The sequence below is a fragment of the Chionomys nivalis genome, chromosome 25, assembly GCF_950005125.1.
Source record: "Chionomys nivalis chromosome 25, mChiNiv1.1, whole genome shotgun sequence".
Lineage (NCBI taxonomy): Eukaryota > Metazoa > Chordata > Mammalia > Rodentia > Cricetidae > Chionomys > Chionomys nivalis.
In genome coordinates, this window is record NC_080110.1 from 38229679 (window position 1) to 38244308 (window position 14630).

Here is a 14630-nt window from a genome sequence, read left to right on the forward strand (position 1 = left end):
TAGCCATCCCATGCCAGCTGCCGCACAAACCCAGCAGTAATACCTTTGCTTCCTGTGGTTGTTCAAATACCACCCAGTTCTCCAAGCCTGCTGCTGGATCAGTCAGAGGACAGCAGTGAGCAGGGATGAATGCCTTAATTGGCTATTAATATATGGCCACTACTATTCTTAGAAATTCCTGATGTTTGTCTCACTACCTTGAAAATAGAGCCCAGATTCTGCGGCTGGTTTCTATCACACATAGAACCAAGGCAGTTGATAGGTGATAGACTGGACCACGTTGCCATTTCTGGAAAGCCCCAGTTACATCTGTTGTAGCTTTAAAAAGCCATGCTCAGAAAGTTGTCTGGTAATTCAATTTATCTTGAATATTAATAATTCACCCATCTAGCTATGGCTTTGACTGTAATTCAGTGTACAATCCAAAGTCCTTTTTAATCGAATGGCTTGAACAGTTAGTGTGGGCTCATGGTAAATCAGTTGAGCTCGGCAGGAGAATGAGTCTGATAATGGATTGAACAAGTTTGGGAGGGGTTTAGATGTTAAAGGATTTGAAACATGCAATTTGAAATCTTTAACTTTGATATATTTAGTCATTGATAAGTTCTGATGAATTCTTAAACTGGAAGTCCACTGAACACATGATTTTAAAGGATATCTTTGTTGATATAAAAGGCGACTTTATACTCTTCAGTCTCATATAGAAAAGGGGAAAACATTCATATTACTGATCATTAGATCAATAGGTAGCAAGCTCTAGTAGTATGTCTACAACAAGAGAACTAATCCCACTTTATCCCTCAGTCCACCTGCCTGAGCTGAGTGCCGTGGGTCAGGCCTATTTAGTGCCCTTAAAAAATGTGGCTCTGCAGAATTCCACTAACAGTATGTGGTTGTTTTTCCTTCCTGATGTGGATTACATCCCTTGGAGATGTCACAGAGGCAGCCAATCCCAAAGACTATGAGAGACTTGATAAATTAAAAACAAACACCTTGGTTCTCATCCAGACATCATGGCCCAAATTCATCCCGGTCTGAAATAGCAACTGAGCGTCCTGCTCAATTTGGCCCTAGCTCAGCCCAGACGGAGACTCCTGTTTCCACTAGAAGATGCCAGAAACAAAGCTTCCATCCATCTGAAGGCACTGTGGATAATTTTAGCACTGGGGAAGATGAAAAGGCAATAGCCTGTGTGGTTTATATGTAAGAATGGGAAATGGCCTAAGTCAGGACCTTCCTTACCCTGGGTCACATGGAGTACCAAATACTGAGAAGCAACCCGAGTCTCACCCGGAGCCTTCTAACGTCAGTTACAGTTGAGAACATTTACCAGAAAGCCTGGTAAGGGTGGCTCATGCCAGTCATTCTAGCACCTGGAAGGCTGAGATAGGGGTTTCTCAGGTTCAAGTCCAGCCTAGACTTCAGAGACACCATTTCAAAAAGAGAAAAAAAAATACTATTAAGCTAATGGAATCACTGCAGCCCATTACTGGATGACGACAATGGAACTTTAAATGACACAAGACTCATGTTTGCATTCTTTTTAAAAGATGAAAAGCAATTTCTCTACCCCCTCCCACTTCTGAATGGTGTGCCTTCCTATAACTGACTAGGGAGCTGAAGTAACCCTAGGTGGCCATTTATCATTTATATTATTATAATACCTCATTCAACATGAGAAAAGCTACTGTATCTGGATGCAAACAGAAGAATGAGAGTGCCAAGAAAATAAACAAACACACCAAGCACGTGTGAGGCCCTAACCGTGTGCTGTCCGTTGCTCCTGGAGAGAGCCTTACAGTGCTGTTCAGGGTGTGTTTACCTTACCCAAGATGTAATCCTGATGTAAACCGGAAGCAGCTGGTTTCATAATCATGAAAGAAAGGCGTCCAGACGGACCTGGGTTTCTAGAGATGGGAATTATAAAATAGAGAAAGGCCCTGCTGATGATTTGGGGCTTGACAGTCATTCTCTGGGGTCCAAGACACCCTCTTCCAGCAGCCACCTCCAAGAACAGAAATCCCCCCATCCGATGGTTTCGTATTCACAGACAGACTGTAGACATCCTTCTACAATCCCCCTCTCTGATGGTTTCGTATTCACAGACTGTAGACATCCTTCTACAATCCCCCTATCCGATGGTTTCATTTTCACACACAGACTGTAGACAATCCTTCCTATCTGATGGTTTTATATTCACAGACAGACTGTAGACATCCTTCTACAATCCCCCCTATCTGATGGTTTTGTATTCACAGACAGACTGTAGACATCCTTCTACAGACTTTGAACCATCTCAAGACCACTCACGGCAGTGAATATAATGTCAATACTGCTTAAGTCATTATTGTTTATGGAATAATGACAAGAGAACCTTCACGTTCATCTTTTCCCCCCTGGATATTTTCACTCTGTGGTTGGACGAATCTGCAGCGTCAAAGCCAACAACCCAGAGAGCCGCCCAAACACACGTGTCCTTGGTGCATTCATAAATGGATAAAGTCGCGAGACAGAAATGCCTGTCTGCTACATAAACTTGTTTTGTTTTGTTTTTAATCTCATCTACAATCCTGGGTGAATGAAAGCTTAAAGATGGCGATTAAGGAAACCATTTCCACGCCTTACTGGCTGTGTGATGAAAGGGACAATTACTTGGTCTCTCTTATTTATTCATTTACAGTACGGAGAGAACAACAACACTGATGTTAATTATCTCTCATGGGAGAGCTCTATGAATTAAAGGAGAAATAGAATGTGTAGCTGGAAAGACTTGTAACTGAAATAAGAGTGAGTAACGTTCCCAAAGAGGTACAGCTTCAGAAATCCGAGCTGAGATCTGGACTAAGAAAGTCTTCTGCACTTGGCATGAGAGCTACACCAAGGTGACATCAATGGTTCATGTCTTCAAGAGAAAAGGGGTCTCTGTTATCCCTTCTCACTCCAAATCTTTTCCATTCTGATATTCCCAGCCAAGGACGACCTTTACCCAAGGGTCTCAGGAAGGTAGGATTTGCAATCTAGAGCTCAGAAGGTGAGTTTGGAGTTACATTTAAAAACAAGAGAAAATTTTAATATCTTTGAAAAAGAAGCCACATGCATGACAGAAATTGAAGACAGACAAAGTGTAGACCATGTTCATGAACCAAGGGAAGGGAACTGGCAAGGACTGTGATCAGCAGAGATGTAAAATAAATAAAATCTCAGTTCTGAAGGAAGGAGAGGCATAGCATAAGAGAAGAAAGAGAGACTGGTCGCTAGCCTCCCTCCCCTCGCCCCCCTCCCTGCATGCAGTGCTTGAGGTAGGGCAAGAACATGATCCTGTGCATCTGCAAAGAGCTTTGAAGGAAGTCGCTGCTGGCAAACCTCCTTGTGCAGGCCTAGCCAGAGAGGAGGATCTGCGCTATGATGGAGAAGAGCGGAGACAGAGTCCAAACCGCTAGTGTATTGTTGAAGTCAGAAATAACGGCTAGGAGGTGGCAGATGAGATGTTGGACGGGTGTGCAGAAGAATGTGAAAGCTGAGATGTAAAGACTAAGATTTTAGATTCTATGCTACTGGCGCCAGTCACCATCCCCAAAGACACAGTGCTGAGCGCTGTGACCTGCATGGTGAGGTCCCAGATCATACTTGCCACAATCTAGCGTCCTTCCAGATCAAATGGTTGTCAGGTCCTGTTGATTTGTGTCTGCAGCATTAGACTCCATCATGGTGGGTGCTTCCTCACCATGTGACAGGTAGGAATTTAGAGAGGCAGAAAGGGCTATGATTATATTGTCCCTTTCAGTGACATACCCTTAGTAACCCAACTTCCTTTCACTAGGTGCTACCTCTTAAAGGTTTTACTATGACCAAAACCAAAAGCACCACAAGCTTGATCAGGTTTTTAATTCATCAGCATTTGAGGGGACGTCAAGGATCCAAACTGTAACAAAGACATATTCAAAACTGTCTCAACTGGACTTTATCAAATATATACTATTCATGCTCCTGTTGGATTTGACTATTACAGAGTTTATTTGCTTACCCACATATATTAATGACTGGCAAAGCAAAACACATCATAAAATTGAAAATTTAGTGAACTTTGCAGGGGGAAAAGAGTAAAAGAATTTCAACTGATTTCAATTAAATCCTGAAACCACAGTGACAAATTCAGAGCGGTTGCATTAGGAGCTTCCAGAGATGAATTTCAAGATATTGCTAAGAAAACGTTTCTTCTCTTTAACCCAATGAATTTGGCAGGTCAGATGAGCCGACTGACCACATAATGTGACAATATAGAAATTTCCATTTTCAAATATGTCATTTGTCTTCGTTGATATTCCTTCCAGTTGGTGAAATTCTAGGAGCTCCTAATGAATTGAAAGGCTCAACTTGCCTAAAGCCATAAAGGTCACTTGTCCAAAAATATCATGAACTTGGAATGGTAAGATGCACAGTTGTGAGGCTGCTTTATCACAATCAGTATTTCCACCAGGGCTAGGGACATCTCTCAGTAGAGATGAGGACCGGAAGCTGCCCCCAGAGAAAGGAGAAAATATGTGGGAGACACAGTATTGACAACCATGGAGAAGGTCTGCAAGGCCCCATGAGAAGAAGGCTGGAACTGGTTAATCCAGATGCTAAACCCCGGTGAAAGACCCTCAGAGAGTGTCTTCCTGCTGAGGAGACCCTTCCCCAAGGAACAGCGAGACCACCGGTGTGGATGCAATCAGCAAGAGGTTTATTCAGATACACGGGTACCCGGGGCGACAAGTCTCTCGGAAGACTTGCGCGCCACATGGTTGGGGCAGGGGGTTTTTATAGGGTTGGGGAGCAAAAAGCACGGCTACAGAAGCGAGATGCCTGGTTACGGGGTTCTGATTGGGTCATTCAAATGTGGCAAGGCTTAGGCTGAGTTTGAGCTGAGGAAAAGTTCCCCATTCCATGGAAATCAAATAAGTCGCTGGGTGGGCACAGTCTAGGGACCCGGGGTGCTTTCTGTTCCTGTTCCTCCTGGCCACAGATATCCTGTTTTGGCGGGCTTGCCTGCTTTAGAATTGACCCTTTTCAGCCCTTCTGCTACTATGAGGAACTGGCCTTGCAAGTGGCGTTACAAATGCTAGCAGTTTGGGTGATATACCCGGGGTGAGGGTCTTTCACCGGAACTGATGTTTAAAGCTGTGATAGGTGTACGGGGAGAGCTAGGGGGACAGAAGATGTACCTGAACTTCGTTTCTTCTCTGCATGTTTACCTGGTTCATCACAGCTACTCATCACAATGCTGCAATCACAAAGCCCCCAAAGTTTACCTCTGCTCCACACGCAGGGCTCTGTAAAGGCAGGTCCCTGTCAGTATGTGGTAGTGGTGTGTGTGTGTGTGTGTGTGTGTGTGTGTGTTTTGGGGGAGTGTCTTTTTCTCTGAGGGTCTTTTTCTTTGATTATCAGTTAGTACCGTTTCTATGGCGTTGCTTCACAACGCTCTGGGGTCCAGTCTCCCCTGAGTGTCCAGGCTCTGTAAAGGCAGTGAGCATCACTGGGGCCTTGTCCTGTCCTGCTCCCCACCCCCACCCCCACTTCTGATCCCCTGAAGACTGAGGAGCAAGCTGACTGGATCTTATCCCTGCTCCTTTTGAGTTTAACAAGCTTCCTTTGGCTACCAGAACGGAGTGGACAGATTGCATACTATCACCATTTAATCTTAGCGTGAAAATTCAATTATCCTTTTCAGGATCAACATGGAAGGGGGGGGGCAACGAAACCCCAGAGACACAAGGTGACCTGTCTCGGCGGTATGACCTAGTCCACAAACCAGCTAATGATGCCCGTCTGTCAGCTGGGTCCCAGAAGCTGTAGCCAGGAGGGAGAGGAGCCCAAGCCTGGCAGATGGCAGCAGAGGCTTGGCTGACTAAAGGCTAATCCAGCCTGAGCCTCTATTTCGTTTCCAGCAGCAAGGTCCCTTCTAAACATGGGCCATTTACTCAAAGGACACACAGGCCTGCTCCTGTTCATCAGCTTCACAATCAATGCAGACAGGCGTTGGAGGTCTTTCTAGTTCTCTTTTTCTACCAATTATTCAATTCTGTTTCTTGTTAAGGAAATTCATAATCCATTTTGCCCCATAATTATTTCATGTAAGTAGGAAATCAAATCAGAAGTGGCAGGAGAGAATGAATGCCAGGAAAAGAAATTCAAATCGGAGTAGCTCTTGGCTAACACTATTTCTTTGAGAGAGTAATTCAGACTTTTGTTATCACCCCACTGGGTGGAAAAAAAAAGCAGCAACCAAATTGCTAAGTGGGTGGTTTCCAAGAAAAAAAAAACAAAAAACAAAAAACAAAATAAAACAGATACAACCCAGGAGCTGGGTTCTTGTTTTGCTTCTCTTTTGGAGAAACCTCTGCTCCTCTCCTGGGAGTAATGAGCAAGGAACATCAGGATACATCCCCAAAGTCAGTGGACTTCGTGAACATGCTATATGTAAACATTCAGGACTAGAGGGGGCAAACACCCAGTGGTGCATGAACAAAGACGTCCCCAGGAAGAAAAGAAACGTCGGAAAATGATTCCAACCTCTGCCACTTAAAACATCCACAGGGAGGAAAAATGTCACTGCAGGCAGCAGCTGTGAATGACTACATGCCCCAGACTTCACTCCGGGCCTTCTGGGCAAGGTCTCCTGCTGTTTGGAAAGTGACAGGGTTATATTTTCTCACCCAGCTGTTGCTTTTTGACTTGGTAGGCAAGAAACTGTGGAAGCTTCTCCAGCGACCCGAGGGATTGATTGAGAACTGTGTGCAGTGCTGGTGGAGGAAGGATGGCGAGCAGGTGCTCAGTAGACACGCGTTCTAGAAAAAGCAAAGGGGGCAAGTATTGATTGAAATGCAGCCTTATTAGCGGAGGCGAGGCCTGTGGTCCTGCTGGCTGCCTGTCTTAGGAGCCTTGTATGTTGGCCCTTTTGGGGGCATAGCCTAGGAAAAGAGCTATTCCATGTTTAAAGGCTGCCGAGGGCATGCGGTGATTCAAAGAAAAGCCATATTCTTTCTTTGTGATTCTTTAGCCTGGGCTATGGTAGATCACCCCTGCTCACTAAAATAGTGTGGGTTAGAAGAGAGTCCTGTTTTGTCCATAACCCCAGGCCTCAAAAGGCTGAAGCAGGGGGATCTCTGGAGATTGAAGTCAGCATGGGTTACATAACATAGTAAGTCCCAGGCTAGACTGGGCTATTCCTCAAAAGCAAGTAAACATGCGTACGTACATACATACAACATACAGACAGACAGACATAAAAACAAACATAAACACATTCATACACACACAGGGGAGGGGGCACACCCAGGGCAGGCAACTTAGACACTTGATTTTAACCTTGATCCTTTCACTTTAGAAAGGTCACTTTATCTCTTTGGATGTCCATTTCTGACCGCACAAAGCAAGATACTTGTAATAGAGAATATCCAGTATGTAGTGAGATGGAAAAAACCTTTCTTAATTCTTTTGTCTCTGGCATGTGTAGAGGCGGAAAGTAGATGCCAAATGACTTCCTCTATTGCGCTCTACCTTATCCTTTGAAACAAGATCTTTACTGTCCTTGAAACACACCCCTTTGGCTAACCTGGCTGGTGAGCAAGCCCCCGGGATCGCCTACTTCCACCCTCTATCCTCCATGCTGGGGTTACAGATAAACACTGCAAAGCTTTTATTTTATGTGAATGCTATGGATCTGAACTCAGGTACTCGTATTTATAATGCAAGCCCTTAAGTCACTCAGCAATCTCTCGTTGCTAGGCCTTTGACTTATTATTAACAGGTACTCCAAAAGATTGTTATTTTAAATGATCTGTCTTCAAGCACTATTAGTTCATTCAAGAATTAGTGGGAAATCCTGCATGAGATGCTGAGGTGGTTCTCTATACCTCATGTAAACATAGGGTACATCCTTCCCAAAGCATCTGCAAGCAGAGAGCCAAGAAATAACTCAAATGCTTATCATCAGTAACACAACAGGAGTCCAGCAGGCATTGTCCAATAGCACTGTCCATGACGATAGACACATACAACATCAGTACAGTCCAAAGCAGTAGTTGTGACTTGACCACTGAAGTTGCAGCTAATGGGACAGAAGAACTGAACTTGAAGTTATTTTGATTTTGTGTGAAATTTAAGCAGTTATGTACACTCCTTTGGAAGCACAGAGCTCATCATCATATCCTACTCCAACAAGGTAACCTGGAATGACCTGTGGTCAAATGAAAAACAGGCCTCTGCCCACCCCCATTTCAATACTTTTAGGCACTCGGGGCAATGACAGAGCTGTGTGACTCAAATCATTTTGGTTATTGAGGTAATATAGCAGTGTCTACTTCATAACTTGGCAGAGAAGACTAGGAAAATCAGTATGTGAACTTCTAGGAAAGAGATCACACAGGGTGGGAGATGATTTCTTCTTCACTCAGTATAAAGTATAGTGATACTGAGAACATACAAATAAAGGGGAGATGAGGTTGCAATGTCATATATGAGAAACTGAGGTTGCAATGTCATATATGAGAAACTGGGGTTGCAATATCATATATGAGAAATTGAGGTTGCAATGTCACATATGAGAAACTGAAGCTAAATAAACAAAAGGCCAAAGCACAGGGCCAAGATAGAACAGATGGCAGTGGGAGCGCTGGGAAGGCCAAGACATAGATATAAAGCAGGGGCTGGCAGATGCATCCGAGAGTGTATTTCAGGTTGAGACTTCCTCATCATGAGAGGAATATGAACACAGGTCAATTGTAAATAGCAATAAATAAGAGAATCATGAAATAACAATAAACAGGAAACCCCACAGAGCAGTAATAATACTTGACCTGGGTTATCTTTGAAGTAAAGAGGTTTATTTTGGATCCCTGTACTGGAAGGTCAAGTTCAAGACTGATTAGGAAACGGTTATTAGTTTGGCTTCTGGTGAAGGCTGACATTCACAACAGGAAGCTAAGTCAGAGTGAATGCTCATATGTCAAGGCAAGAAGTAGAGATAGACTGAGCCCCCATCCCACGTGAGAACATACCTGTCACCTAAGCTCCTTTCACGGGGTCCACAGCACTCACTACCACCACCCTGCATTAGGGCAGGTTTTGGTTTCCTAACCACCTTCTTGAAAGAAATCTGAGCATGAGTCAGGCAGTCCCAAAGAACAGATGTCATCCATAGTAATATGGATTGTTCTGTGTAAACAGGAGGAGAAACACGGGGCTAGTTGAAGGGTTACCCATCATCCAATGTAAGTTAACTATATATACCCTAGTACAGTGGTTCTCAACCTTCCTAATGCTACAACTCTTTAATGTATTTCCTCATGTTGTAGGGACCTCCAAGCATCAAATTGTGCTGCTATTTAAAAACTATAATATTTTACTCTTATGAATCATAATGTCAATATCCTATATTGCCAATGATCTTAGTTGACCCCTATGAAAGGGTCCTTTGACCCCCCCAAAGGGGTCATGACCCATGGGTTGAGAACCATTGCTCTAGTAGAATTAAAATTGTCTTGATTGTAATAGGAGGGCGTTTGCTTGTTCCCGGCTGCCCAGACCATGAAATAATCACCCAGAAACTATATTATTTGCAATATGTTTAGCCAATAGCTTAAACATTTTGCTAGCTAGCTCTTATATCTTAAATTAACCCATTTCCAATATCTTATATTTTACCATGAGGTTCATGGCCTACGGGCAAGGTTCTAGATGGTGGCTTGCATCTTTCCCCTCTGGCAGCTACATGGTGTCTCACTAACTCTATTCTCTCTTTCTTTCTCTCTCTCTCTGTCTGTCTCTGTCTCTGTCTGTTTGTCTGTCTGTCTGTCTCTCTCTCTCTCTCTCTCTGTATATATATATATATATATATATATATATATATATATAGACTTTGGTCTATTGATAAAAATTTAAGGTCAATTTTCTACACTGTGTATATGTATTTCTGCTCTTGTTTAAGGTATTATGCTTATGCAGCTCATTTAAAATATATAATTTAAGTTCTCAGTAGTCCTCATTGTCCGTTATGTTCAGCAAGTCCGGTTTTATCCCATGCTTTTTCAGACCCAGGCCAGCTGGCCTTGGTGAGTTCCTGATAGAACATCCCCATTGTCTCAGTGTGTGGGTGCACCCCTCGTGGTCCTGAGTTCCTTGCTCGTGCTCTGTCTTCTGCTATTGATTTGGACCTTGAGATTTCAGTCCGGTGCTCCAATGTGGGTCTTTGTCTCTGTCTCCTTTCATTGCCTAACAATGGCAATGGGTTTTTGATCCTACTGCATGTACTGGCTTTGTGGGAGCCTAGGCAGTTTGGATGCTCACCTTACTAGACCTGGATGGAGGAGGGTGGTCCTTGGACTTCCCACAGGGCAGGGAACCCAGATTACTCTTAGGGATGATGAGGGAGGGGGACTTGATGAGGGAGGGGGAGGGAAATGGGAGGTGGTGGCGGGGAGAAGGCAGAAATCTCTAATAAATAAATAAATAAATTATATATATATATATATATATATATATATATATATATATATGAACAGAGTTAAGCACAACTTTTTGGTAACAAAATTTTTTTTCAGATAGGCTCTGTTGACAACAAGTAGAGGTGGTTCCTTTAAGAGAAGACTTCCTGACTCAGCATAAGCAGCAAAACTGCATGGCTTCTTTAAGAGAAGGCTTCCTGGTTCATGCTGGCAACATGAACTCTGTCTCTTCAGGAGGTCCATACTTCAATGGCGTTTGTGAGCAGCATGCTACTAGTTGCTTAATGGCAACATAGACCTGCTGAATCGCTTGAGCTGGGATGGTGAGCATGGTTCACAGAGGTGGTGAACTTACCTCCACCATGTTAGAGTGGGTGGAGCCATGCCCACTTAGCATGTTCTTTTAAAGTGCTGCTGGTCAGAAAATGATTACAGGTGCACAATAAAGACAGATTCGGAAAAATAATAAGCCTCTGACTGGGTAACAGTATGTTTAAAAAATGTACATAGGCTTAAGAGAAAGAGGAAAAAGAGCATAGATAAGAATACAGATAGTCATAGTTTAAAGGAGTAAAGATAATAAAATAAATATTAAAAAGTAATACAGTCAAAAATAAACCATGTAAAGATGGAATATACACAGAGAATCTGGACTATGTATGTATATTATTGTGTTTTCTTTGAATTTTTTGACTACAAAGAATTCTTTGATTCTGGGGGCTTCTAAGTTATATCAATGTGGGGAGCCACCCCTGCATACTCCATTACAAGATGGCGCCTGCATTCGGCAGCACCAACTGAAATTTCCATCCCTTGTTCTCTGCCTCTCCCGTGGCATCATATGGGCTGACGAGCTGCAACCAGTCAGAGCGTGACACGTCGGAGGCGAGGACTATTAACCTATAAAAGGATTGGGCTTTGGTCCTCTGGGGTCTCCGCTCTGTAAGCTTATGCTCTCCCTCTCAAGACGCATTAAAGCTTTCTGCAGAAGGATCCTGTGTGTGCCGCGTCGTTCTTGCTGGCGAGACGGTTGCGCGGGACAACTGGTGCCGAAATCCCGGGAACCTCAACATCGTCAGCACCATCGGAGATCCCTTGGATTCAAGGAGGATTCAGAACTGCAGGTGGATACGCTCAGAGAGGTATGTCCTTTCTGGATTTTGGCTTGGACCTCTCGCTGCCTTAGGAAGATAGTGTTGAAGCCATAGTGATTGTCCTGGGAGTGCTACTATGCTCTGCTTTCACCGTTATGATTGTTAGGTGCGTTAAGTCCGACGTAGATAAGCGGCAGCACTCTGTTGCGTGCCTCAGTCTCTTGTAGATAAAAGAGCCGTACACGGAGTTTACTTTCATTTTCTTCACACTTGTAAGACGGACGTAGATAAGCCGCGGGTGTCTGCTTGTTATCATGGGCTCCTCTCAGTCTATCGTTACAGCGCTAGAAACGGTGTTAAAGCAACGAGACATAAAAGTTGCCAATCGGACACTTAAAAATTTTGTCAAAGAAATTGATCGGGTGGCTCCCTGGTATGTTTGCTCCGGGTCCTTGACTCTTGCCTCATGGAATAAATTAGGTAAAGATCTTGATAAAAAACTGGCAGAAGGGGAATTGAGACAGGGGACAAGGGCCATTTGGAAACTTATTAAGAACTGTTTAGAGGATGAAGCCTGTCGGGCTGTTGTAGCGGAGGGACGAAATGTCCTTGAAGAAGTCCAGGATAGCATGTCAGAAACTGAGCGTAGTGAGAGGTTGGGCGCGCGCAAGAAAAAACCAGTCCCAATTAAGGAAAATGGCCCCCCCGGTGCGTCTAATGACAAGGGGGTGTATGCATCGGACCCTAGAGGTCCCTTGCCTGTTGTAAGAAAGAAAGGAAGTACTAGTCTATACCCTTTACAAGAGCTTGAAGCTTTAATTGCCGATAGCTCCGATGATTCTAAAAGTTCAGAAGAAGAAGACTTAGACCCTGAGGAAGAAGCTGAACTAGAGGAGGAAGAAGCCAGATATGAGGAGGAGAGGTATCATCCTGATGATCACTTGCGGAGTAAGAGAGAGCCCCGAAAGCGGCAGCCTTATGCAGCCTCCCCGCAGGTAGTCCCTTCAGCGCCCCCTCCTTATGAAATGCGCCGGAAGTCCTTCTCCTTCCTCCCGGAGAAAGTAAAAAGAAAACTACACCTTGCTTATCCTGTTTTTGAAGGCGCAGAGGGAGGACGGGTGCATGCACCCATAGAGTATAATCAACTTAAAGAATTGGCAGAGTCGGTCAGAAAATATGGAGTAACAGCCAACTTTACTCTAGCACAATTGGACAGGCTGGCCATGGCCGCCATGACCCCAGCTGACTGGCAGACGGTGGCGAAAGCATCGCTTGTCAGCATGGGCCAATATTTGGAATGGAAAGCTCTCTGGCATGAAGCTGCACAGGAGCAAGCCAGGGCCAATGCTATGGCTCTGACTCCGGAACAGCAACAATGGACGTTCGACCTCCTGACAGGTCAAGGGCGTTTTGCAGCTAATCAAACAGATTATCACTGGGGTGCATATCGGCAAATCGCTGATATGGCCATTAGGGCCTGGAAGGCACTCTCCAAAAAGGGGGAAGTGAATAATCAGCTCACTAAGATTATTCAAGGGACCCAGGAGCCTTTTTCAGATTTTGTGGCGCGAATGACAGAGGCAGCAGGGCGCATCTTTGGTGATCCTGAAACAGCCGCGCCTCTTACTGAACAGCTTATCTTTGAGAACGCCACTCAGGAATGTCGCGCGGCCATAGCCCCAAGAAAGAATAAAGGGTTACAAGATTGGCTCAGGATTTGTAGAGAACTTGGTGGTCCCCTTACTAATGTAGGATTGGCTGCTGCCATTTTACAGTCTCAAAAGCGCCCCCTTAAAGGGCCTGACAAAAGAGTTTGCTTTAAATGTGGAAAGCCGGGGCATTTTAAAAAGGACTGTAGAGCATCAGAAAGAGAAAGGGCTCCACCTACCCTCTGTACCCGCTGTGGTAAGGGCTACCACAAAGCTGAGCTATGTCGCTCAGTAAGGGATATAAAGGGCAGAGTTCTCCCTCCTATGGAGACATTTGTGAATAAGAATCCAAAAAACGGGGCAGTGGGCCCTCGATCCCAGGGCCCACAAAAATATGGGAACAGGTTTATCAAGGCAACAGACGAGGCTCCCCCGGAAACGGAACAAGAGTGGACTTGTGCGCCTCCTCCGACTTCTTACTAATGCCCCAGATGGGGGTGCAGCCTGTCCCTGTTCAGATGCCTACACCATTGCCACAAGGGAGCGTAGGTCTCCTTTTAGGCCGAGGATCGCTCACCCTGCAGGGACTAATTGTCCATCCTGGTATAATTGATAATCAACATGTCCCTGAGATTCAAGTATTATGTTCCAGTCCTAATGGGGTTTTTTCTATTAGTAAAGGAGATAGAATAGCTCAGCTGCTGCTCCTCCCAGGTGATGCTCATCAGAAAACAGAAGACAGACAGATGGGATCCTCAGGCCAGGATTCAGCTTACTTAGTTGTTAGCCTCCAGGATAGGCCAAAGTTGTCCCTCTGGGTTAATGGTAAGCGTTTTGAAGGCATTTTGGACACCGGAGCGGACAAAAGCATAATTTCCTCCCATTGGTGGCCCAAATCTTGGCCAACTACTGAAGCGTCACATTCTTTACAAGGACTGGGATATAATGCTCACCCAACTATCAGCTCCTCGGTCCTTATTTGGAGGACCATGGAAGGACAGGAGGGACGGTTCACCCCGTATGTACTAGCCTTGCCTGTTAACTTATGGGGACGGGATGTTATGCAAGCCATGGGACTTACTTTATCTAATGAATATTCACCACAAGCAATCAATATTATGAGAAAGATAGGGTACGAGGTGGGAAAAGGACTAGGGCGCCTAGGACAAGGGCGGACAGAACCTGTGGCGCCTGACCCCAACCAAGGAAGACAGGGCCTGGGTTTTTCCTAGGCGCCACTGGGGCAGCACCATGGAAAACAGAGACCCCGGTGTGGGTTCCCCAGTGGCCACTGACCTCTGAAAAATTGAAGGCGGTAACCAGCCTTATTTCTGAACAGCTAGCCTTGGGACACATTGAACCATCAACCTCCCCTTGGAATACCCCGATTTTTGTCATCAAAA

The 14630-nt window shown here is 44.8% G+C and overlaps 1 protein-coding gene across 1 annotated transcript; it reads left to right on the plus strand.

The window, feature by feature from the left end:
* The first annotated feature begins 11892 nt into the window (after positions 1-11892).
* On the plus strand, positions 11893-14361 carry LOC130866219 (igE-binding protein-like). The gene has a single exon (XM_057757438.1). It carries the CDS (start codon positions 11893-11895, stop codon positions 13708-13710), a length of 1818 nt encoding a protein of 605 aa, XP_057613421.1. The 3' UTR covers positions 13711-14361.
* Positions 14362-14630: the final 269 nt, after the last annotated feature.